Consider the following 24,780-nt stretch of genomic DNA (forward strand, 5'->3'; position numbering starts at 1 on the left):
TTGACAAAAATATGTCATTGTCACAAGAATTATAAGTTATTATGAAAAAATTATAAGGTAGAAATTTCAGATAAGCACATTTTTGAAGTAACCAATATCATGTGATAAAATAATTCGTATATTAACACGTTCATAAATTTAAGTATTATCTAGATTCAAGTAAGTATTAGTTGCCTCCTTTTATAATTAAAAAAAAATTAATGTGATAAAAATTAATCCTTGATATCTATGGTTTTAGACAGATTCTATGAATCTTAGGAAGAGCTTTAGTTTTTTTTAAACTTGAGAAAATTGTCTAAACGTTAATATATCATCTTCTATATTAAATTTTTTTTAGTAAAAATTCTATTAAATAATTACATATTCAGATTTTCTGGAAAAGGAATTTCCTCTTGACATTTTTTTACAAAAGAAAGGGAAGAATCCTTGTCCTTTTGTTAAAATTTAGATTTAGTTTTTATGCTTCAAATCTTAAGACTTTTTTATTTTTGAATTTAAAAAATATAATCTAGTTATTAATATTTTTACATTTTTTTATCCAAAGTTATCAATTTTTACATGTTGATTAGATTGATTTAATATGATATAATATATAATTGATAACAAAAATATGTTAAATTAATAAATTTAAAAAATAAATTTAAAAAATAAATATCTAATTTTATCAAAATATAGGTACTGACAACTTATTATTATTTAAGGGAGAAGCTATTTGTATTTGAAAGCGAAATGTGGAAATGGAGAGGCAGAGAGCCGAAATTATTGACGCAAACTCTCCGAAACTATTGACGCAAATACTAAAGCCGAAACCAAAAGTCATTCATCCCTTCCAAACACTCCAACTTTGCGTATTGGGTTATACCAACTAAGAAAAGGCCCGGCCCAATACTCCCACCCGAACCATTTAGTTTGCCAATTACCATTCCAAGGTTAAAAATAATGTTCTTACCGCAGTTATAGCAGCAGAAGTATTACGACGAGCATTTCAAAAAAAGTTTTTTTTTTTTTTAAAAATGTAATCACATGAAATACTATAATTATATGAAACATTATTCTATTACATAAATATTATACGAATCATGTAAAAACGTTTTTTTAATTATATTTATTATAAATTTTTGTGTTAAAAAAACAGCTGTTTTTAGAATTTTCCGTCAAAGCAGCTTTCAGGATTTTATTACAAGAGCTCCTACTTCCGTGGGCTGGTGTCTTTTTCTCAAACCCATCACGTTTCTAACTCATCCACATGCTTCTTTGATGTGCTGTTCTACCTTGTCACTCCCCCTTCCGTTTCTCAATAAACAAATAAATAAAATTAGTGCCCAACTAATCCTGCTGGGGTATTTCTTTTCTATTTAGATTTTTATATTGAGTTTACCAAGTTCATTCCTTTATAAATCCTTCATCATTGCCCTTTCTTCTCCCCACACATTCAAAATCCTCTCTTTCACCTTTTTATCAGAGACATGGGTTTACAGCGATCAGCTATGGCGATGCTCTTGCTGATGATGTTCACTTTATCATCAGCTCTCGACATGTCGATCATATCCTACGATGAAGGCCATCCCGACAAGTCCAAGTCCAGTTGGAGAACAGACGACGAGGTTATGGTCATGTACGAGGAGTGGCTTGTGAAGCATGGAAAAGCGTACAACGGCTTGGGCGAGAAAGAGAGGAGGTTCAAGATTTTTAAGGACAATCTTAGGTTCATCGATGAACATAACGCCAATGAGAGCCACAGTTTTAAAGTTGGGTTGAACCGGTTCGCTGATCTGACCAACGATGAGTACCGAGCCATGTACTTGGGAACTAAGAAATCCAGCAACAAAGTTTCCAAGAAGAGTAATCGTTACGCGCCACGTGTGGGTGAGGAATTGCCGGCATCCATTGATTGGAGGGAGAAGGGGGCAGTGGTTCCTGTCAAAGATCAGGGAAGTTGCGGTACGTGTTCTTTAACTCCTATTGGGTTTTGAGTATTGAACTTTGTTTTAATTACCAGATCATTAATTTTAGTTGGGTCAATGCTATTCTTATTTTGTCTTTGATGGATTTTTGTTTGTTTAATGAAAACTACACCAAGTATCGTTTTGTGTTTTGATCTTTATTACCTTTTATTTGTCGACTGGAAATTATTTGTGTCAGTTGTACTTTCGAGGAAACTGTAAAAACTGAAAAAGACATGATCGAACAGATCAGTCCACATGAAGGCTCAGGGCCTACTCCATCCTGAAAACTGAAGTCATGGAAGAGCAATCGTGTTTGGATAAGTTGGCTGGATGTTTGTAGTTTGTACATAAATATGAAATAATTGAATCCAGTGTATTCTAATTGAGAGAATTTCGTATATGTTAAATTGCTCATAAATGTTTTGGTAAGATGTATTTACTGACCATCCGGTTTTGAATGCAGGGAGTTGCTGGGCCTTCTCAACTGTTGGAGCGGTGGAAGGGATAAACCAGATCGTTACAGGTGATCTCATATCACTCTCCGAGCAGGAGTTGGTGGATTGTGATACATCCTACAATGAAGGATGCAATGGAGGGCTCATGGATTATGCCTTTGAGTTCATTATCAAGAATGGTGGTATTGACACTGAAGAAGATTACCCTTACACAGGTCACGATGGCAGATGTGACTCCTACCGGCAGGTAGGTATTTAGTTTCAGGTTCTAAAGGGAACAAAGATGGTGTTTCATCCGGAAAGGATATGATTGCAAACTATATATTTATCTTTCCCTTCCTCATGTCTTTTTTTCTACACCTGCAGAAAACTGCCAAGGTTGTTACTATTGACTCTTATGAAGATGTTCCACAAAATAATGAGGGCGCATTGAAAAAGGCACTTGCGAGTCAACCGGTTAGCGTTGCCATTGAAGCTGGAGGCAGGGCTTTCCAGTTGTATGCATCGGTAAGAATAATGTCCTTCAAAATTACCAGTTACTGCAAAGGCCATATGTTTAGATTAACACCCATGATCCCCATTTTGCATTCGGTCATACTTAATGAAACCTAGAAATGATGATCTTCTCTAGTTGATGTTGTTTTTCGTCACTAGCTTGTCACTTATTGAAACCAAGGATTACAATATCGAATGCTTTGTGGCTAATTACTCTTGACTTTGTCAAGCCTGAGTAACTATTTAGTTAATTTCATAATTGATCACAAAGCAATTATGTCTTTGAAAATGGGGTTTGAATAATGTATTCTACTGTTCTTTTAATGTAGGGTATTTTTAACGGACTATGTGGGACACAACTAGACCATGGTGTGGTTGCTGTTGGATATGGCACAGAGAATGGTAAAGATTACTGGATCGTAAGGAACTCATGGGGTAATCAATGGGGAGAGGAAGGTTATATCAGGATGGAAAGAAATCTAGCCAATACAGCAACAGGCAAATGTGGAATTGCAATTGAGGCCTCTTATCCTATAAAAAATGGTCAAAATCCCCCTAATCCTGGCCCCTCTCCTCCATCTCCAATAAAGCCTCCTACTGTTTGCGATAATTATTACAGCTGTCCTGAAAGCAATACCTGCTGCTGTGTCTACGAGTACTATGGCTACTGCTTTGCTTGGGGGTGCTGCCCACTTGAGGCTGCCACTTGCTGTGACGACCACTACAGCTGCTGTCCTCATGACTATCCTATCTGCAACTTAAATGAAGGCACCTGCTTGATGGTATGATGAAAGGATGATTTTGCTGCATTTTGTTGTTTGAATAGCATATGGTCATATGTTTTTGGCCTATAAGTCATTAATGTTTTTGTTGCTTGCTTGAATTCGTTTTGCAGAGCAAGGGTAACCCAATGGCAGTGAAGGCACTGAGGCGCACTCCTGCTACGCCTTTCTGGGCCCATGGAAGTGTTGGCGTAAAGAACAATGCTTAAGGAGAAGCCTGGGATTTTATGCAGAAAATGATATTACAGGGAGAAGGGAACAGTGCTTGACCGATCTCCTTTGTTTTGTCATACTGCAATCCTTCCTTTCATTCTCATTTCGGCAGATGGATGGTTTATAAATGTTGCGCAGATGCCAACTATGTATATAGCTTCCTAATTAATCCATGCTGCATTTCTGAAACAGACAGAACATTGCCAATTTCTATTGTTTTCTGTATATCATGTCATTCAGCAATAACTTGCAAGAATTGATCTGTCAATCTTATCCTGCTCTTATGGTTAGTTCATTATCATTTCAATATTTTGACAGTCCTGCATGATTTTAAATTTGAAGTGGAAGATATGACAGCATTGGGAACCCTGGTTGCAGGGCATACCTCATAATTTGTTGAATCCTTTTATTTCAATAACATAATAGTATAGATTGATAAGTTGAGGACAATTAGAGGCTGAGCAGGGTATAGTGCCTCGAAACATGGAGTAGAACAAAGCTTATTACTTTTGTCCTCAAATTGCTTGTCACATTCAATCAATTGTTTCGTATAATGCAGGTTCTTTAATGATACCGGTAGATCGCATTAGTTCTACCGGTATTCCTTTGACAAAGTAACTGATAATTCTTACAATTGAAGCATTGAATATATTTATGCATGATCAATGTCGCCTATGTTGCAATAAGTACTGCAATTTATATTTAGGTAAGACTGTGTTTTTTCATCTTATAAGAAGGTAATGACATTAAGAACTCAAGATCAGTCCTTCAGAATTTGTTCAATGCAAACAATCTCTCTACAAAGTTCTGCCTTCTCTCAAGTTTTCTTTGGCAAGCCGACTCTTTTTTTTTTTAGCCCTTTTCCTTTTTTTCGTAGAAAAACTGAGGCCCCTTCTCTTTTTCCTTGTGGGCTTTGGCTGCTGGAATGGTGGAGCCACGCCTCCTCGTGGTCTTCCACAATTCTTCGGAGCTGGTCTCCTTTTTTCGAATAGGAATTTCTTGGATCTTGTCTCTGTTTTCGTTGAAGCCTTTGTTCTCATGGTGGTTCGATTTCGGTGCCTCCCAGGACCTTGCCGGTCTCGCATCTCGACCAGCATTAGTGTCACTGAATCAGACGTTCTTCTGGTGGGCTATATTGCCAATGTTTGGTTTCCTTGTCGGCATTGTGGCGATTTGGACGTCTTTTTCGGGCTTCACAATGGCATGCATGCCGTTTGGCCAATTGCGGTAACCTCTCACTTTTTACCGAAGCCCTCTCCATCTCCTCCTTATACTGTGACGGCGGCGTCGACTGGCAGCAGCTAGTGTTAGTCTTTTGAGACTAGTTATGGTTGGGCCAAACCTTGGGCTTTGTTATATTTTTTTCGGTTTTGTGCTTTTATACTGTAATTGGCTTTTTTTTTTAGATAAATTGTATTCAAGTTACAAGATAGTTATTAAATTATCTGAAAGTTTTAATTTAAATCGTTGGACTCTTAAAATTATTATTGTATGATCTTTGTTCACACAACCTGCACTAATAAAAAATTTTCATTCCTTTTTCTTTTATAGTTCATCTTTTTCATAAAACAACTTTAAATGTCAATAATATATAAACCAAAATTCAAACAATTTTCTCTCCAAGACACTGTAATCTGGGAGTAATCTTCGGTTACAGAAATTAATTTGCCAAATTGGCAACTTCATAAAACAGAACAACAGAAAGAACATGACATAACTAAAAGTTAACAGGTCAAAAAGCATTTTTTTTTTACAGGTAGCACCTCTAAAACATTCTGATCTTGACCTTACTGTTTTCCAGACCAAACAGTGCAAGCTTGAAGAAGCAATTATTGTAACTGATTGTTCACATTTGCTGCAGACTCAGAAAAGGTCTGAACTCTGAACAAGGACATCATGAACATGAACATTCCAATTTCACAACCGTGTTGATAAAAGGACAAAATCAAATGCCAACCAACATAAAATAAAAAATAAAAATCTAAAGCCTAGAGCACAATCAACTATAGCTAGAATCCTCACAATCAACTATAGCTAGAATCCTCACAATCAACTTGTCTCCATTGTAGATGATGGTCTTTAATCAAGCGAGGAGGTCATTTCAACTCTTCCATTTTATCACACAAATGGAAGCGAAGATTAAGAGGGCTGCTAGCAAAACCTCAAAAAATGTAGTCTGCAATTAGTGGAGGCAATCTCTGAACGTTTTTCTTGACTCAAAATAATGGTGTTTAAAGACTAAGTTACTATCTTACCTACTAAAAAGGGACCCTTTGCAACATAAATCACAACTCATTTTTCCTAAGAGTTATATAATAAGACCCAAAATATTGAAAAAGCAAAGGGGATTGGGGACCATCCACTGTGTCGGGTGGGAGGAGGGGCCAGACACCAAATGTCGTACACAACTCAATTCCAACCCCAACTCAATTATCCATCGTCATTTGATATTTCTAGGGGACCATTGCTGGAAGGGACAAGGATTAGACCATTGTGGCTGAACCCCACCCTTGCCCTTATTGTGAGAAGAGTTGCCTTCAGCAATTGGCATAACCCATATAATATCTGTCTTGATTATGAAAGCACACAATCGAAAGCTATACGTTCGGAAAATTATATTAACTCCTAAGCTCGCTTTTTAGATCTAAAAGCTCAATCTTGTTTTGTTTAACTTCTTTCATATCACTTCCTTGCTTTTCGTTCCTCTCTTTTCTTCTTCTTCTGCTTCTTAAATCTCGGTTTGCTTGGATAAACACCATTATCATCAACTTCATCACCCTGACCCTGCAACTGCATATTCGTGTGTATAAGGGTTGTTTTTAGTAGTAAACTAATGGAAAATCATACTGAGTTAGTTGGTAAGTCTATACAATATAATCAGCCAGCTTATTACATTTTATTAAGTATTTCTAATATTTTATAGACATGGGCACATGAAAGGGGTGCAAAAACAGCTAAGTGAGCAAAAAGAAGACCAATCATATCTTTTGATAATAATATAGTTGATTATCCTAATTACTTAAAGCTTTAGAATGTTTTTTCCTCGTCAGTCTTTGAGAGGTCCAAATCCTAGTTCTACTACAGCATCATCTTGTAGCACTAAATTAGCTTTTACAGTTCTTGGCTTCTCCTCATCAGCAGCTTCCAATTGATTTGAAGCTTCTATTTTTGTCTCAGCAATGGGAACTTCACCGAACGAACCTCCATTATCGGCCTTTCCTCTTTGGTTTGTATTGTTGGTCTGGTTGATGATGTTTATTTCAGGAGGTTCGCTAACGCTATAAGATGGGATGACAGAAGGCAGCTTGGATAACAAAGCTCCAAGACTGCAAGACACAGTAGGAAGAAGGGGTGGAATTGACCAAAAGGGTGGTCCTATAATGCCATTTTGTGGGCTGTTCCAACCTAAGTTGATGGACTTGATTGGAGAATCCTCGGGTCTTTCTTCGATCAATCTTTTTGTTCCGCCAAACTGGCGTTTGTCATCATGACAGATGGTTGTTGTTTCATGGTGTTCAGGCATCTGGTTATTTGGTTTAAGGGCGTACGGATGTTGAATCGGCAAGTATGGTCTTTGAATGGCGAATACACCAGGTATACTCTGGAGATAGCTGAATTTCCTCTGTATGCTGATCACCAGATTAAGATCTTCCACCATCTGAAAAACCCCATCACTCATTGACTGACTTAAAAGCCAAAAATAATATATCCAAAGAAAAAAAAGGAAAAAAGAGAGGGAGACCTTGTCCAATGAACCAAGTTGAATGATCCCTTCTCTGACAGAAATGATGGCAATTGTCTGTAAATCAACAGAAACTTTAATGAGCTTTTGAATGGAACTACGGCAGCGGTTCTTACAGTTAGAATTCTCTTTTCACATTGTTTACTTTCTGTAGTTACTAACCTGAATGCCTGAATTGAACTGTGATGTCCATGCCTTTGGCTGCTGCATAAAGGATAAAAAAAGAAACTGGTAAATCAAATTACAAGAAAAAGTACATTCACTTATGAGGACAAAAGAAACTAGTAGACGTGTTATCTTACAGGTTCAATAGACATATTCCAGGAGGAGATGAAGCCTGGATCATTTTCATTTGGGATTTCTTTATGCACCCATTTGTGACTGTTATCTGCTGCAATTTTCCCTACTAATCTGTAATCAAGGTGCCATTAACTTCACCATTCAGGTCTTCAAATTTCTATAAGGAATTTTAACGATAATTAAAGTAATTCTCACCCTTCTCCATAGTTATAAACTTCATGTGACATTTTGAAGAAAATATCAGCTCCAAACCTTCCCTTTACATAACCACTTCCAGCACGCTCACATTCATGGAAATCACAAAACCCATCTTCCCATACAAGAATCCTATAACACAAAGCCATTCAAGAGTTTAAAATTGAACAAAAATCAAACATGGCTTGTACAACAAAAAAGAGAAAAATAACTGAGTTGACCAGTTTCTTTTGTTTCCTTTGGAACGATCAAGTGCACTCCCTCCATAATCCCACCTGCAATAGAGCAATTTGATTACCTAGTGAACGTTAGACAAATTGGTTATCACTTGGTTTCGACATTAAAGACTCTGCTGAAGCGATCAAACATGTTGGCACTTGACATTTACTAGTAAGTTCTTACTTTGGTGGTGGATAATTTCGAGGCAGTATCCTCCAAAACACTGCATAAACCCACTTTGATGAAGAAGAAGAAGAAGAAGAAGAAGAATCTGAATATGAACACAAGCTCCGTAGCGTGTGCTGCAAGAGACAGTTAAGCATTGGAAGTCCAGCTTCCATTGTCACTCACAAAATTAGAGAGTGAGAAGAGAAAAGAAGAGAAGAGAGTTGCCAGCGGACAAAGAGTCCTAGTTAAAGTTGCACATATAGAAGGCAAGAACAAAATAAAAGCATAGCCACATTCCAAACGCAGGACAGTTCAGTGTAAGCAACACGCTCCAATTAAAGTGATTTTGATGGAGGGACCGGTTTCATTTATGGTTTGATTCAATACTTGAAATGTAAGAGAAAGGACAGGTTTCAACACCCTCAAAACCAAATTGTTGGCGAGTTTAATACACTCTCCCTACTAAGGGTAAGGACTTGGGGATGGGATTTCTTGAGCAGACAGGTTCCCCACGGAAGCTTCTTTAATTTTGTGTCTTTCCTTAAGAGAGCATAATGGACAAATATGAAACAGCATCAAACAGTTGGTTTTAATAATTCTGTTTGAGTAGGAAATGATAATGTCAAGAGTTTTTTTGTGGGATTATCTCACCATGCAAACTCCGGTAGTTTGCAACTGATAATAATAATATGAGGAATGAAGGCAATATGAGAATTGGGATCTTCTTTCTTTCCATTTTCCCGGGAACCAACCACTATCTTTTATTTTCTTGTATTTAGGATCTATTTAATTAAACTGAATGCAAGAACATTCAATCAGATGGATTGAGCCAATGCTTTATCAGCCTCAAATTGAAGTGCCAAAAAAGTCAAAGAAAAAGATTCCCCATTTGTGTTCTCGAATAGCTTGAAATTTCATTTTGAAAATGTTTGTTCCACAAATATATAAGACAAGAATATACCCCATTGTACCAAATATTTTGATTCTGAAATGCTTTTCACAGCTAAAAATTACAGTTCATGTTCATTTTCAAATTAACAGGTGAAAAATAAATCCACAGTCTAAATGATGTGAAGATTATGCTACTGAACAGCTAGAAAACTTTTTAACATTTCTTCTTAGAAATTTATAATTGATTTTCTGAGAAAGGCACTTCATTTGGTAACAACCCCAAGGAAAATAATGTGTTTGTTTGATTATAAAAGCCTTGCTTACCCTGAAATTAGAGCTATGATGAAGTATGAATCTATTTAAAGGGTTAAAGAAAGTGATGTAGCAACAAGCATTTCGAAACATCTTTAAAGTGTCCTTTTTTTTCCTACTTTTATTCTAACAATATTCGATATCACTATACATGTTTGTCCATCGTTGTAGTTGGATTGATCCTAAAAGTTTGATTGATGGGTCTTATGAATCAATAATGCTAATGACAGGATTATTGACCTATCAACTTTCTAACCTCATAGCTGGCTATGTTAAATGGCCATTAACCTGAACCTGAACCTGAACCTGGCCCAACATCCCAGTGGATGGAAAATGATACAAGTTAATAGATCTTCAAACAATAAAAAAATATCACTGTTCTGATATATGGAATCCAGGTTCTTATATGTCATAACTACAGTATTTCTCTAGTTCTAAGAGCCGAAAAAGTTTCAATCTTCATCTTCAGCAAGGTCATCCAAAATGGCATCTGCAAAGACCATAGTGATAAATATTGCAGGTTTCCGATTGAAGATTTGTGTTTTACTTAAGACAAATTCCTTTAGTTAGCCATGGTGCATCATCAATATAGCTATTAGCTAGTAAAGCAGTCAAGAAACCACTTCATGCATTTTCTTAAAACTCTGGTAAATTATTACAGATGATCCAAAACGCTAACAAAGCTTTCAATTTCAACGTCTTAAAGCAAAAAAAAAAAAAAAAAAAGAAAAGAAGAAGAAGAAGAAGAAAGAAAGAAAGAAAGAAAGAACAAATCTGAATGAAATCTTATTTATTATAACTTTCTGTAAATAAAAAAAAAAGTGGTCCTCTAGGCTCTAGCAATCCTTTTTAATTACTGAGAGTGCTACATCATGCTTCATGAACACGTCCCACTCACCTTTTGCAATGTCCTGGTGTAGCGCATCAACTTGTTTAACTGGACTCCATTCACATTGCTGCACTCCATCAAAAAGGAAAATTTACCCACTGTAATTTACATATAGCTGCTGCGATATGTTGGTTGAAAGACAATAGAGAGTGATTCAAAGTGAGACAGGAAGTTAATGGTTTTTCATTCAGAAATTGAAGTAATAATTGCAGAGGATTTGGATCAAGTTGAATAGGGGTGGTGGCATGCACGGTGGGGGCAGGTAAAAAGATTGACAGCTACAATTAGTAAGGCAAAAGAACATCCCAACTCTTTCTAAAAGGACATTTAGGGCCATGGCCCTGCCCACTCCACTCCTACAATTATCACTCCTTTCCTTGCCTTTCCTTATCTCTTTGGATTGAACAGTCCAACAACCCACCTCTCATTGTTGCAAACCCACTGTCCTAAATCTCATCAAAACTATGACTCCATCAAAAAAAAAAAAGATCTTTACTATTTCTTAACCTCATTCTCTATGTTCCTATGCCCTGCCACACACTTTACTGAAAAATTTGTTAGTCGCTTACTATCACTAATTGACCATCACAATTTAAAGCTTCAACAGGTTTAAGGTTGCACCAGGATGTAAAGGATATGCCAAGCTTAAGGACTCATAACAAAATAAGTAATAACATTTCCTACTGTAGAAATGGTTGTGATTCCAGCTAAAGCGTACCTGCCCAAATCTTTTGTTGACTTTATAAAATATATAGACCGGGACTTGGGTTTCTTTTAATTATACTCAAAATCTGCAAGTTTTTCAATGTCATGAATGCTTAATTTCCTACCTAGGTCCACCTCTTCATATGATCAAATAGAGCCAAAATAATATACTAATAAAGAAACTAAACCTCAGCAGCACCAGACAAAACTGTGTTTGTGCCCAATGCCTAAGAAGCATCTTTGGGTATCAATAAAAGCGACCATTCGTTAAAGCAAAGAAGTAGAAACGTAGAATTAAATGCTGGGGAAGTTCCAAAATTTGTAGTGTTATGGTATCTACAATGCTTTGCAGAGTATTCGAATTTCATCAAATAACAAACTCCAGCTATTCATGATGGGGTACAGTGCTTTATTTTCTCCTACATGCAGCAGTTTTTTCTTTTCTTTGAAAGAAATGACCTATCACATAGTTACAAAAGTTGCTTCTCTCATGGAGAAATTCCATTGAAAGTGGTATTAAAAACTCAATTCTTAAAGACTTGAACATTAAATGGTGTAACCTACCTGGGTCCTGGAGCCTCCCGTTTGGGTGGTAGATAAGACTAGAGCCACTTCCACTCCAATTTACAACAGCTCAAAACAGAGAAAGAACCGCAATGACTTGAAACTACGTACAAGGATGCAATTATAACAGCTACAAGTACTTGAAAGAAAAAAAATATCTCCAAAGGCAAGATAAGGATTATTAAATGATGTACTTTAGAACGATGTTGATTCGGGAACTTGCTTTCACTGGGATGAGGGGGGGGGCAGAAGAATTATAACAGTGTATCTAAAATTTATAAATGGTTCATAAATGTCACCTCATAGTTAAGATCAGCTAGTAAATCATGTAACAGGGGCTGCGAGATGTCAAATCGAATGAAAATTTTGTGCAGAAAAATAGGACATTGTTGTCTGGTTGAGAAATCATGGAACATGGCCTATAGGTAACCGCTTAATTCTTTATGACCTCGAAATACAGCAGCCTAGCTTGAACCAATGGCAATATAGGCTGAGGAGAAGTGATAGCAAAGTATCGGGCTTTTCTAGCTTTTTCTTTAGCCCAGACAAGAATGGCCGAACTCCGAAAGAAACCGCACAGATATCCGATAAAACTTAGGCCAAATGTCAACTTCCAGCCCGGATTTTTTGTTGAGACTTTAACACAACTATGGAAATTTTTAGAGTATATGAATATAATGATTTATTTGGTCTTTAACTTATTAAAAAAATATTTTAGTCTTTTATTTAATTTTTTGTTTTAATTTTTAGATTTATGTTGCTTATCAATTTATTTTAAAATGGATGGAAAAATTAATTTGTTGACATGTATTGTTACATAAGCAATTAATTAATTTTCAAAATTAAAAAATTAATAAAAATGTACAAATTATTTAAAAAATAAAAATTATTAAAAAATTTTAATTTTTAAAAGGTTAACGTGGCATACACATGGGCTACCACCTGGGTGCCATGTCAATAAAATTAATATCCGTTAACTTTTTCATCTATTTTGGGTGATTTAATGATTCATGTTAAAGGCTAAAAGCGACAAAAAATTAAATAGAGGGTTAAAATATTTTTTTTTGTAAAGTTGGAGGACCAAATCAGTCATTATGCCTATAAAATATAAGCATAATGTCAAATTTAGCCCTTAATGTTTACATATTTTTATTAATTTGGTCTCTCTTTTTTTTCGATCTAAATTTGGCACAACGTTTTTAAAAAAAAGGTTGAATTTGGCTATTAACCTTTCGAAAAGAGTTGAATTGTTGTTTTCTTTATTGAAAATGCTAACTAAAATATTAAATCTATGAACTTGACAACCAACATGGCAATCTACATGTGTTTCATACTAATTTTTTAAAAATTTTAAATTATTTGTTGACGTGACTTATAAGTCAAATAATGTCATGTCAGCATGAAGTACATGTGAACTATCACACGAGTTACCACGCCAATATCATTAAAAATTTAAAGATTTAAGTAGGATTTTCGTTAAAAAAAACAAATTTACTTTTTTTAAAAGGTATTAATGATCAAATTTAACTAAAAAAAATGTAAGGACCAAATTGACAAAAATGTAAATATTAAAATCTCCCCAATATCTATCATCTAAAAATGGTATCATTTAACATATGTGGTAGTAGACTGAAAAAAAAAACATTTGTGGTAGTCGTTAATTTAGAATTGATGATAAGTGCAATAAGTTCTTCTCCAGGAATAATAATATATTTCCTTGGTCAATGATGCCAACTTTTATCTGAAGATAAGGGAGCTTTGGACGAGTTAATGCCTAGCAACACCCCTCAATCGACAAACAAAACTGAGTTGAGCTGGCATGCTGTTTTTGACAATATGGCCATTGACTTCCCCCGTTTACCCGAAACGAGTTTACTTCATTGTCAACTTTGGAGGAGGAAGATAACAAGCAATCACCCCCTACTGCACCCTTTCACCCGTTGACTTTCCCCGCTTTGCGACTTGCAATAGGATTTAATCAGTAAATGGTTATATTTGTAATTGTTAGTTCAATGGTGTTCTTGTTTTTTAAAACTTTCCTGTTGAGGGTTTATTAATATTAAAGTTTACTACGTTAGGCATTTTTTAATCTTTCATGCAGTGGAGATGCTTCTCTCAATTAACTCCTCATAGCACTCGTTTATCCTACACGCTTTCTGCAAGTTGTTGGCTTTTCCCATGAAAAGAAAAATTCAAAGCGCCCCTTGGTTAATATTTAATACAACTAACATGAATGACTAAAACAGTTTCGTCAACCCTTAGCCAAATGAGGTTATTTCCTCCAACCCCTATAAATATATATACCAGTAGTAGGAAGTCGTACATTTTATATTTTCATACTAAAACGCAGGGTTTAGTTCAGTTCAGGATACAGTAGTTTCATACTAGAATTCATGTCGATCTCTGGAATCCATGGCCTGCCTTTAGAGGTTACAGGTATGATGCATATGATTTACCTTGTTTCCCAATCGGCATTGCTATTAGCTTCTTATATTCTCATATCACTTTGCAGTTGTTGGATGTTACAACTTGGAAGACAAAGAATGGGTATCAAGGCAGGATCCTTATGTTTGTCTTGAATATGGGAGTGCCAGGTACCGAACCAAAACCTGCACAGGTAAATTAATCCGTCTCTCTTTGGTGTTCGGTTTGCTAATTAAGCATATGACAGCAAAGTCAACATTTTGCTTCGAGTAATAAAGGTCGTAAGTTAACGAATGTTGTTAGATGGAGGGAAGAACCCTACTTTCCAAGAGAAGTTCATTTTCACACTCATTGAAGGGCTAAGGGAGTTGAATGTGGCGGTTTGGAACAGCAACACTCTGGTTGCTGATGATCTTATTGGCACTGGAAGGTAAACCTCACTCTATACTGATTTAATTCAGAAATAATACAAAGTCCCTAAACTCTTAAACCAGTTATTGCGCACTTCACAGGATTCAACTCCACAAAGTTCTTTCCCAGGGTTTTGAAGATTGCACCTGGCCTCTTCAAAGCAAAACCGGCAGGTTAAATAGAAGCTTTTGTATAGGGTTTATAACCATGGCAAATTCACATCTCTGATAGATTTCTTTTGGTACAGGCATTCAGGAGAAGTCAGACTCATAATGCACTACCCCAATGCCCAAGTAAGTTCCATATATATTTGTAAAATCCTATCGAATAATGCAAACACAAATATAAACCTGATCAAGTAACCATGGTTTTCAATTGTAGCAACCCGAAAAGTTCAAGACAAAAGGAGCTCCATCGTTTCCTGAATATGCACCATCAGCCCCCTTCACCCAGGTCTTACCATACAGTCATCCACCAGCAGCACTATATCCGAGTACGATGCCATATGCAACCCCTCCATTGTCTTACAATTCATATCCTCCGCCTAGTACAGCAACGTATCAGCCATCTCCATACGCTGGTTATCCTCCACAGGCCCCTTCTGCGAGCTATCCTCCACAAGTATACCCACCTCCCCCTCAGCCATCTACTTATTATCCACCAGGTACATTTTTGTTAGCTATAGTACTTGTGCACTTCGTCTTTCTAAGCTGCTACGAATCCCTAAAAGTAAAAATATTTTCAAGAGCTTGAAACTTATCCCATTCTCATGTTTTTGTCTGTTGCTTTATCTGAATTCATTTTTTTATGGTTGCTTGCTGCAGCTCCGACTGCAATCTATCCTCCGCCGCCCTATTGAGCTCTTTTTTCACTAATGTCATGCAAAGCTGAGAGAAATCATTGCGTTGAGCCACAATGGCTTTGTAATTGTGCTGATTTCTGCGGAGAATTCCATTGCGTTGTATGAAAATAATTCCCCTTTTTTAAATCTGTATTTCAAAAAAATCTCTCGGTTGTTACTGAAAATTTGGTTTCTTTGAATTCACTGCTTGTCTGCAATTCCAGATAATAAAAAGCAGTTTTCTCAACTTGATGTTGAGCTTCCTGGTTTTTCTCCTACGTGAAGTTTGCTTATTGTTATTTTTTACAAACAGAGAATGTTCAAAGTGATTATAGATTGGTGAATGAGCAAAGCATAGGCATGTGGATTATTCTTAAGTACTTAATTAAAACAAGAGGTTGGGAAAGCCCATGGATTGCAGCTTCACTATGAGAAAGAAGAAATATATAAATGAAGGATTAATGGCATTCTATAAGTTGGAAATCATTTATTAGTATAAATTAATACCACAATAATTCATCTAAAATAGCATCCTTATATTAATATTTATTAAAATCATATATTTTTACAAGATCTACATTTTTTGAATTTATTATAGAATAATCAATTTACATTATATAAATTCTTTAACTATTACATTTACTATACTATTATTGTTACAGATAATATTTTAAGTAAGCACTGTATTACATTACATTATAGTCATAAAACGATTTAGATTTTTATTTCCCTCTAATTTTGCTTTTGTAGATTTTAACGTCAACAATAATAATAATAACTCAAAAAATGTGAAGTATATATTAATTATTTTTTCAAGTATTTTAATTTTTAAATTTAATACTTTTTGTTTTATAATTTAATAATTAAATTAAAAAAATGAAGTGAATATTATATTAATTTTTAATTTTTTAAAGTATCTACTAGAGCAAGTCCGGTGACAATATTATATTAATTTTTAATTAAAACTTGAAAAATGAATAATTAAAAAAAATTAATTAATTATAAAAAGTGTATATTTAAAATTTAAAATGAATAATGTGAACATTCTATTAGTTTTAATTAAAACTTGAAAAAGAGAATATTTTAATGTCAACAAAAAAAAACTCAAAAAAGTGAAGTATATATTAATTATTTTTTCAAATAATTTAAATTTTAAATTTTGAAAAAAAATTTGAAGTGAAATGAATATTATATTAAATTTAATTAAAACATGAAAATAACAAAAATTAACGTCAACAACAATAATTTTCATGAAATCATACACCAATAAAATTATTTGATAATTTAATTTAATAAAAATAAAACTAATTACATATTTAATAATTATTTCAAAAAATTATCAAGTGTGTATACCTCTTTCATTATTTATAATTTCGAAGTTAATGTTTTTATAGATAAATTATATGAAAATAATAAATTTACATGACATCATTATACATAAGTTAATATGTTTACAACAAAACATTTTGAAATAAAAGGAAGGTTAACTTAACGAATATTTAAATTAAAACTAAATTCTCGAAATTTGATAAATACGTATATTAAAATAAATCCCAAATTAAAATATACTATTAAATTATTTTATATCTCAAATTTTAAATTTTAATTCTTATATTTTTATTTTTATGAATTTAGATACTTTATTTTTTAGATTTTAAAATTTAAGTATTACTATCAACCATGTTAAATTTGTTGGTGTGAGATTTTAAAATTTAAAAAAAAAAACCTCACTTGGTAATCATCTGAAAAAGTTAAGGGACTAAAGTATAGGGATTAAATTATAAATTTTGGAAGAGTACAAGGATTATGGCACATTTTAATAAAATCCAACTAGGGATTGAATCTGAAACTTATACATAGTACTGTGAGTAGTAGAAGAATTTAACCTTTTATTTTCCTACTAATGAAAGGAAAAGCAAACATTGGATTTCGCACTAGATACCTACTCTGTTTCCGTATTGATTAATTAAGGCGGCCTTCATTAAACTCAAAGAAGAAACAGAAAGGCTGAAAAAGCATAGCGAAGGAGAGAAGCAAAAACAAAAAGAAATGGATTACCTAGGAATCGATCTTAGCTGCGCCATTGGATCTCTAAAAGATGGCAATTTCCCTCCCAAGGACTGTTTGTTGCCTCTCATCTCCAAGCTCCTCGGCTACGCCATCGTCGCCGCTTCCACCACCGTCAAACTCCCTCAGGTCTCTTTCTCTTTTTCCCTTCCTTTCTTTACCTTACTCTTCTTTCTGCTTGCCGGTTTGGGTTTTTCCTTTTCTTTTTAAAGATCAATTTTTTAGTTAAACTTTCCGAGGATTTTTTTTTTACTGCTAAAAATTTGTTTAGATCGTTTAGTTTTCATGTAAACCAGTGATCTTGTATGTAGGAATGAGATCAATAAACCAATCTTATCTGCTTTCTGCACAGAGATCAGTTACTGTCTTTGCTTATAAAGCGTTGCTTGATCTTTTCAACTTCTAATAATGCTCTTATGGTTGTAACCGTTGCAGATATTGAAAATTGTGAACCATAAAAGTGTTAGAGGGCTTAGTCTTATAGCCTTTGAGCTTGAAGTAGTTGGTTATACCATTGCTTTAGCGTATTGCCTTCACAACGGACTACCCTTTTCAGCTTATGGGGAATTGGTATTTCTTTTGATCCAAGGTAAATCTAGCCTCTCTTTTTTTCTGTTGTTGTTACTGTGAACTTTGCTTGCGAGTAGAAGAATTTAAATATCCATGGTGATCTCTTTAAAAAGATAATGGGAACTGGAGTCATGTTTCTTATTCACTGTTAGCTTTGGATGATACCATTTGGTGCATGCTAATGAAAACATGATTTGATTTGATTTGTTTTGTGTAACATGCATGTTAATTTCTTGCTGTCACAAACTAGTTTCATGTTGCCTTACTCCCATTTTCCCCTGCTGCTTTGTGTCTTGTGGTACATGTGCATGCTTGTGGATAAATTAGAAGTAGAATTTGAGAAATTAATATACCATGCGTACGTTATAATTGAAACCAATACGTATATTTCCTGAACTTGTTAAGCATTCTATTTCAAAGATATGGTAGCAGACTTCATATCTTCACATCATAACAAACATTTTTTTTTTGGTTTGTTTGGGTTTTTTCACCTTCATGCATCCTTTTATATTCGGTAATGCCAATATTGCATCTTGAAAATGTTTGATCTGATTTTTCTTCTGTTACAGCCCTAATCTTAGTTGCTGTTATTTACTACTATTCAAAACCCGTGGGCATCACGACCTGGATCAGGGCACTGCTGTATCCTGCTTGTTTCTCTGTTAATTTTCCTTTTTCCTTCTGTTTTTTTTTTTTTAATCTGCAGGAAATATGTATGTTCTCTTAACATGATGGTATTTCAGATATTGTGCTGTAGCACCAACAATCTTAGCTGGCCAAATTGATCCTATTCTTTTTGAAGCTCTATATGTGAGTAGCATCTTTCACAGTCCATATTGTATCTTGAAAACATTGTTGAACATGTAGCGTCTTGTGTTCCTTTTTGTCCTTTACCTTGTTTCTGTCATCAACTTATGGTTATGGGTATACTATTATTAGCTCATATTCATCTCTTAATATTTAGATTTTAGAAGCTTTAATATGGCTTTGCAAGGCTAACACTAATAATGTGGATATGACCTGCTACAGGCATCCCAGCATGCAATATTTTTCTTTGCCAGGGTGCCACAAATTTGGAAGAACTTTTCTGTAAGTATAACTTGAATTCCATATTGGATTTTTTATCCCGCTCTTGAACTGTACAAATTTTTCCATAAATTTCCGTATCAATTAGGCAGAAGGAATCTGTAAACCTTTATCTGATATATATTTTACAACCGTCACTTGATATGCATAAGGCTTTGATTCTTGTCATTCCCGTTTTTGCATTTACATGCTTGTCTGCTCATCATGGGGCTCAGGGTTGGTATGAAAGATGGAAATGAGTGAGGATGAAAATTTTGTTAATCAAATGGATAAGATTCAGTTACATTCTTATTTTGTAGCTTAGCCATTAGATTAACAAATTCTCCATCCACATTCCTTACCATCCTTCATATTGTGCAAAACCTAAATGCTGTAACAGTTATAACGTGTAAAAAGTAGTTGCTTGTTTTTGCTCAAAGTGATCTACTGTTTTCATTTTGAAAACATAGTGTGTAGGATGATGGGAAATCATATATATCAGTTCCTGTAGCACAGTTGCATCACGCTAATTTGTGTCAGTTTCCACAACACTTCAGCTTACTTTCTTATTCATATCCCTCAGCTATAACTTGTTCTACTTTTAAGCAATCTGTATATCCTTTTAGCTAATTCTGTAGTTTTGTTAATGAATTGTTTTTTGAGCAGAACAAAAGCACTGGGGAGCTCAGTTTCTTAACATGCTTAATGAATGTTGCTGGCTCGCTTGGTAAGTACATATTGTTCTCAGAGGTAGTGTTTTTGTAACCAATGGCAAGCAGAAGCAAAGCTCATTTGATGTGTTTCTGTTGCAGTGAGAGTATTTACCAGCCTCCAGGAAAAAGCACCAACAATGGGTATCCTTTTTCTATTGTACTCGCATATTCTTGAAAGATTTTTATACACTTAATTAAAACATTTCCATGATTTATTGTTTCTTCTATTCTCCATTCTCCTTTGGTTAAATCAGTTATCGGTTATCGGTTATTAGATTTCATAACTGAACTGACTGACTTAGCATATATTATTTTTTAATTGTTTTAAATGTATTAATAATATAAAATATAATTTTGAAAGGAATTTTAAAAAATAAATCAGTTAGGTCGGTTAAGTATAGAAACCCGACCAACTTAACTGTAGGTCATTTTAGTCTTCTGTTTTTGGGGGGCATGTGGACTCATCAGTAAACATGGTATGTTATGAAAAACTGCATGACACCGTTGGTTTGATGCATTTGATGCCCTTGACTCCCTTGAAGTTCTTTTGGGCTCTGTACTTGGGATTGCAACAAATGGCGCAGTCCTGAGTCAAATTATTCTCTATTGGAATTCACAAGTGCCGAAGGAGAAGAAAGCAGAGTAAATTGATACCATGTCAGAGTCAGAAGTAGGAGGAGGTTAAGATTGGTGCAGTTGGTGATCATCGGATGTATGTATTACCAAGCAAATATCATCAACTTATAGTTGACACTATGAATTGGCAAATCTTGTAGATGATTCATTTTAGATATTCGTAAATGGGATTCTTCTGCTTTTATGTGCTTTCTTTAGGAGTTGATATGAATCACGCTGCATTTGCCTGTTGGTTAGTATTATTTTCATTTTATGTTGAATATTTGATATCATCTATCACCATCCATTTATTTTTAATTACTCTCTCTAACCATATTTTATATTCCTTCAATACATAAATGAATTTCAAGGTAAAGTAATAGAATAGATCACATGGAGTGGAGAAGTATTTGAAGCGTGAATTCTATGCCTAGATAAGTGTTCACCAAGTGTTTGGAACGGTCAAATGGGCTTCAAACAAAGTTCCACTGTTGGTTCTCTTTTAAACACCCAGCTCCCACAGCCAGGGCATGCCCTTCCTCAGGAGTCAAATGATCATCTAATAGATACTGTTAACACCTTATTTTGAGAGGTGATCAACCAATGAATCAGTGGGCCTCTGATTTAACAAACATATTCTCATTTGGCAAGTTCAATACAACACATACGAGTTGATAATCTCTGCAATCTGGAATTCATACACAGCCAAAACCAGAAATTGCAAAAGTTTTCAAAAACATAATATGTGAAGTCAATATGCATAAAAAGAATCGGAAACTAAACAAATATACCGATCTAACAAATGTATTAGGGTGCTGTCGTCAAAAGAATATATAAGAAAAAGAGAACATCACTTCTGAAGATGAAGATTCAAATCAACAGCACAAATCATTGAATTTAAATTTCTTCAAACATTGGATCCCATACTACAAACGCAAAAGAATGTAAACAGTTCGATACGCCTCCTCCAATCCAAATTAACTCTGAGAACTGCCATTACTGTTTCCAAACCTTCTCAGAGTACAAGCCACTAAACTCATCCCACTCAAAGCCCCAACAACTTATGCGATGTGGATCGACCAGTGCTGCTGGAAGCAATACTAGGTGCACCAATTTGACTGGCTACCATTGGAGGAAATTCGACTCCATTATCTTGTGCACCACCACCATCACTGGCACTTGCATCCAACTGTTCCCCTGTGTCCAAATTAATTACGAGTGATCCTCTATTCGTTCTTAACCATTCCACCCCCTCCGAAGTTACTCCTCTACATTTCTTCACCTTCACTTTAACCAAATTCGGGCAACCACTAGCTATGGCTTCCATTCCATGGTCTGATACAGGGCAACTCTTAATACAAAGCTTCTTTAAAGCTATGCATTTCAAAGCAATACAAGATATCTCTGCATCACCAACTGTATCACTACCGCATAAAGCTAACCGTTCTAGATTCTGACAATTCGAAGCTAACATTTCCAAACTTATTTTCGTCGGATTAACACCAATAAGAACTAATTCTTGTAAATTAAGGCAAGATTTCGCGACAGCAATTAATCCTTGGTCACCTATTCGATTGGCCTTCCATCCATCAATGTGAAGCTTCCTCAACAATCTACATTTCTCAGCAACAGATCCAAGTCCGACGTTCGTACACTCTGGAGTCTTAACGAGGTGAAGAATTTCTAGGTTTAAACAATTGGAAATTGCCGTGAGACCTATGTCGCTTACTTGGATACGTTCCATGTGAATTTCTACTATAGCCGTGACCCGATCCACTATAAGAGAAAAAAGCTTATCCCAATCACCAGAGCACCTAAAAAGTTTTAAGGATCTCAGATTCTTAGCACCAACAATAAGCGGACCAAAGCACTGTCCATTGTAAAGCTCTTTTAAGCAAATTGATTTCAACGATGCCGCTGCCACCCCTGGTCCTATCGGCTCAGCTGCAGCTCCGTCGGTGATGCCACGAAGTCGTTTCACGGAGAGTTCCTCGAGAGCTGGACAGTGGTCGAGCACGGCGTTCATGCCTTTAGCTCCGAAAGTGCAAGATCCACACGAGAGTTTCTTTAGACTCTTGCAGTTTTTAGCGAACGCCAACATCCCTGCATCGGTTAAGTCACGACATGCTCGGAGCTTAAGACGAGTCAAGTTCCTGCAGTGCTCCGAGATTTGAGCAAGCGCTTCGTCGCCAATGCTAACAGATCTACGGTCGCATTTCAGGGCCAGTTTCGTGACAGCATCGAAGCGAGAGAAGATGAAAGGAATGAGAGGGTGCAGATCTGATTGGGCGTTGAGGGAGAGTCGGTGACGGCTCTGTCCTTCAATCCTCAACCAACGCCGGCAAACAAGAGAACACCGTTTCCGGTCACCGGGAGTTAGAGACTGGAAAATGCAAGCCATACACTCGTCGGGTAGAACCGAGATGATATCCGATAACCCATCAATGCTATTTCGTTCAACCTCTTCCGCTTCCTCAGCTTGCATCTGACCGATCAGAGCCGTTGATTTCGACTTTGAACGTTGGCTACGGTTACAATCCCGACGGCTCGTGAGTTTGGCCGTCGAAACTGATTGGCCCATCAACAATAACAACTTTTTTTTTTATGAAAATCAACAACAACAACAACAATTAAGTAAACCGTAAAGAAGCAAAAGATTAAGAGACAGGCGGAGGGCTAGTATCCTGGGAGAAACCGTAGAGAACTGAGGACCATGTTTAAGGCTCTGCATCTGTTTTGTTCTCCTTGGGAACGACCAGACCAACGGACTTCAAAATGGGATTTCATTTGGCTTTTTGTGTGAACTTTGGCTGGCCTCGTCGTTCTTTTTGAACAAAATAGCCCTTCCCTATCCTATTCCTACCATCCACTCTTAAGTTTCTATACGCCTTTCCCATCCGCATAATAAATACTTTTCTTGAGCCCCACCCCTGATTTTCGGGTCAAACAAAATCAAAAGATGATCAACGGTTGAAAACAAGTTGTAAGGGTGAGGTTGGGCACGGGTGATGCTTCCTTTTGCACCTAAATTAATTGCCTGACTCTTAAAAACAATTGATTAGTGGTAATGTATTGGGGTTGGGGCACAAATCTTAGTGAAGAGAAAATAATAATATCCCAAATCAGATATTTTAAAATAATAATCTAAAACCACGACACAAGTGACACCCAATTTAGTGTTTTCCATTGAACCACCATGCTCCTCTTATTAAATTATTCACCTCCCAATTACTTGCCGCGCTTTAAGAAGTTATTCAAATTTAATTCCTTAATTATGTTAGGATTTAATACACAAGTTTCGTAAAGATTTCACGAATCTTCAAAAGCTTCTATTAATCTTCTTCACGTGTACTTGATTTTGTTCACGTTCAAAGATACATACATATTATTATCACGATGAATTATTAATGGATGATTGCTCAACTATTCATTTATTTTTAATTTTAATCCTAAATACATCTTGTTTTGTTAAAAGAAATTGAGGAAATTTAGAATATCCAGTATGGCTCCATAACTGATAAATACCATCTTATCCTTCTTTTATTTGATTTTCAAATTCAAAATTCCAAGTCTATACGGGTTTTCACAATTTAGGAGGGGGCCAATTTTCGAGTTAAAGCCTACACATGGCCTTGCCCAAAGTTCAAATGCAATTAAATATTTTCTCCGCTCAACTTGGTCATCTATTAATATTTTGCAATTTAGACACTCTATTTTTATGTTTTTTTCAATTTAGCCATTCTAACGTTAAATCCTTAACAATAGCTGATTATACACGTCAAATTATGTCCACATCATGTTTACTCTTTTATTTTGATCACTTAACTTCTAGATTGCTCTCTAGATTGCTTTCATTTTGGTCACCAATTTTTTAAGTATTGATTTGGCTTAAAAAGAATAATGATTAAAGTGAAAATGCAGAAATTAAAATAATGTATTAAAAACTTGTCATTTTGTACTTATTTATCCTTTTTCCAATATTGAAATTTTAAATATCAATACATCAAAGTCAATTAAATAAATTATTGAATTATTATTCCTTGATAATGTCAATTGATTTGTTACTATAATATTGAAATTAATTAATTTAATCTCTTAATTTTAATTTTATATTATGTTTTCAAATTATCATTAACGAAATCAACGTCAAATAACCCATGTTGAATAACTGTCTATGAACTTAAATTTCTTTTGATTA

General features: G+C 35.2%; 5 protein-coding genes and 1 long non-coding RNA gene across 7 annotated transcripts; 3 read left to right on the forward strand and 3 right to left on the reverse strand.

The window, feature by feature from the left end:
- Positions 1–1,173: 1,173 nt before the first annotated feature.
- Positions 1,174–4,159, forward strand: LOC107958148 (cysteine proteinase RD21A). The gene is made up of 5 exons (XM_016893832.2): positions 1,174–1,941; positions 2,410–2,648; positions 2,768–2,908; positions 3,226–3,678; positions 3,792–4,159. Exons 1-5 carry the CDS (start codon positions 1,467–1,469, stop codon positions 3,885–3,887), a joined length of 1,404 nt encoding a protein of 467 aa, XP_016749321.1. The 5' UTR covers positions 1,174–1,466; the 3' UTR covers positions 3,888–4,159.
- Positions 4,160–6,765: 2,606 nt separating this feature from the next.
- LOC107958150 (uncharacterized) lies at positions 6,766–9,319 on the reverse strand. 2 transcript variants are annotated; one of them, XM_016893833.2, is made up of 7 exons: positions 8,531–9,319; positions 8,350–8,403; positions 8,129–8,260; positions 7,936–8,044; positions 7,796–7,837; positions 7,634–7,690; positions 6,766–7,549 (listed from the first exon to the last, which is right to left on the reverse strand). In XM_016893833.2, the coding sequence occupies exons 1-7, from the start codon at positions 8,686–8,688 to the stop codon at positions 6,938–6,940; spliced, it is 1,164 nt and encodes a 387-aa protein (XP_016749322.2). In that variant the 5' UTR covers positions 8,689–9,319; the 3' UTR covers positions 6,766–6,937. The 2 variants fall into 2 exon arrangements, with proteins under 2 accessions (XP_016749322.2, XP_016749323.2); XM_016893834.2 differs by having other exon boundaries at positions 7,796–7,834; positions 8,531–9,239.
- Positions 9,320–10,080: 761 nt separating this feature from the next.
- On the reverse strand, positions 10,081–12,334 carry LOC107961294 (uncharacterized). Its single transcript, XR_001701251.2, has 2 exons — positions 11,877–12,334; positions 10,081–10,674 (listed from the first exon to the last, which is right to left on the reverse strand). It is a non-coding gene; the product is annotated as an uncharacterized lncRNA (long non-coding RNA).
- A 1,548-nt stretch (positions 12,335–13,882) lies between these two features.
- On the forward strand, positions 13,883–15,922 carry LOC107961295 (extensin). Its single transcript, XM_016897464.2, has 7 exons — positions 13,883–14,312; positions 14,389–14,493; positions 14,604–14,730; positions 14,813–14,884; positions 14,959–15,004; positions 15,093–15,375; positions 15,536–15,922. Exons 1-7 carry the CDS (start codon positions 14,270–14,272, stop codon positions 15,568–15,570), a joined length of 711 nt encoding a protein of 236 aa, XP_016752953.1. The 5' UTR covers positions 13,883–14,269; the 3' UTR covers positions 15,571–15,922.
- Positions 15,923–17,474: 1,552 nt separating this feature from the next.
- LOC107958152 (mannose-P-dolichol utilization defect 1 protein homolog 2) lies at positions 17,475–20,900 on the forward strand. Its single transcript, XM_016893837.2, has 8 exons — positions 17,475–17,748; positions 18,055–18,208; positions 18,759–18,831; positions 18,933–18,999; positions 19,219–19,278; positions 19,921–19,981; positions 20,067–20,108; positions 20,510–20,900. The coding sequence occupies exons 1-8, from the start codon at positions 17,602–17,604 to the stop codon at positions 20,611–20,613; spliced, it is 708 nt and encodes a 235-aa protein (XP_016749326.1). The 5' UTR covers positions 17,475–17,601; the 3' UTR covers positions 20,614–20,900.
- Positions 20,901–21,389: 489 nt separating this feature from the next.
- On the reverse strand, positions 21,390–23,460 carry LOC107958151 (F-box protein At1g47056). Its single transcript, XM_016893835.2, is given in 2 exon segments — positions 21,390–21,642; positions 21,645–23,460. Coding segments are annotated over 2 exon segments (1,602 nt in total). The 5' UTR covers positions 23,164–23,460; the 3' UTR covers positions 21,390–21,559.
- Between the last annotated feature and the right edge of the window lie 1,320 nt (positions 23,461–24,780).

Source organism: Gossypium hirsutum, chromosome A05 (assembly GCF_007990345.1).
Source record: "Gossypium hirsutum isolate 1008001.06 chromosome A05, Gossypium_hirsutum_v2.1, whole genome shotgun sequence".
Taxonomy (NCBI): domain Eukaryota; kingdom Viridiplantae; phylum Streptophyta; class Magnoliopsida; order Malvales; family Malvaceae; genus Gossypium; species Gossypium hirsutum.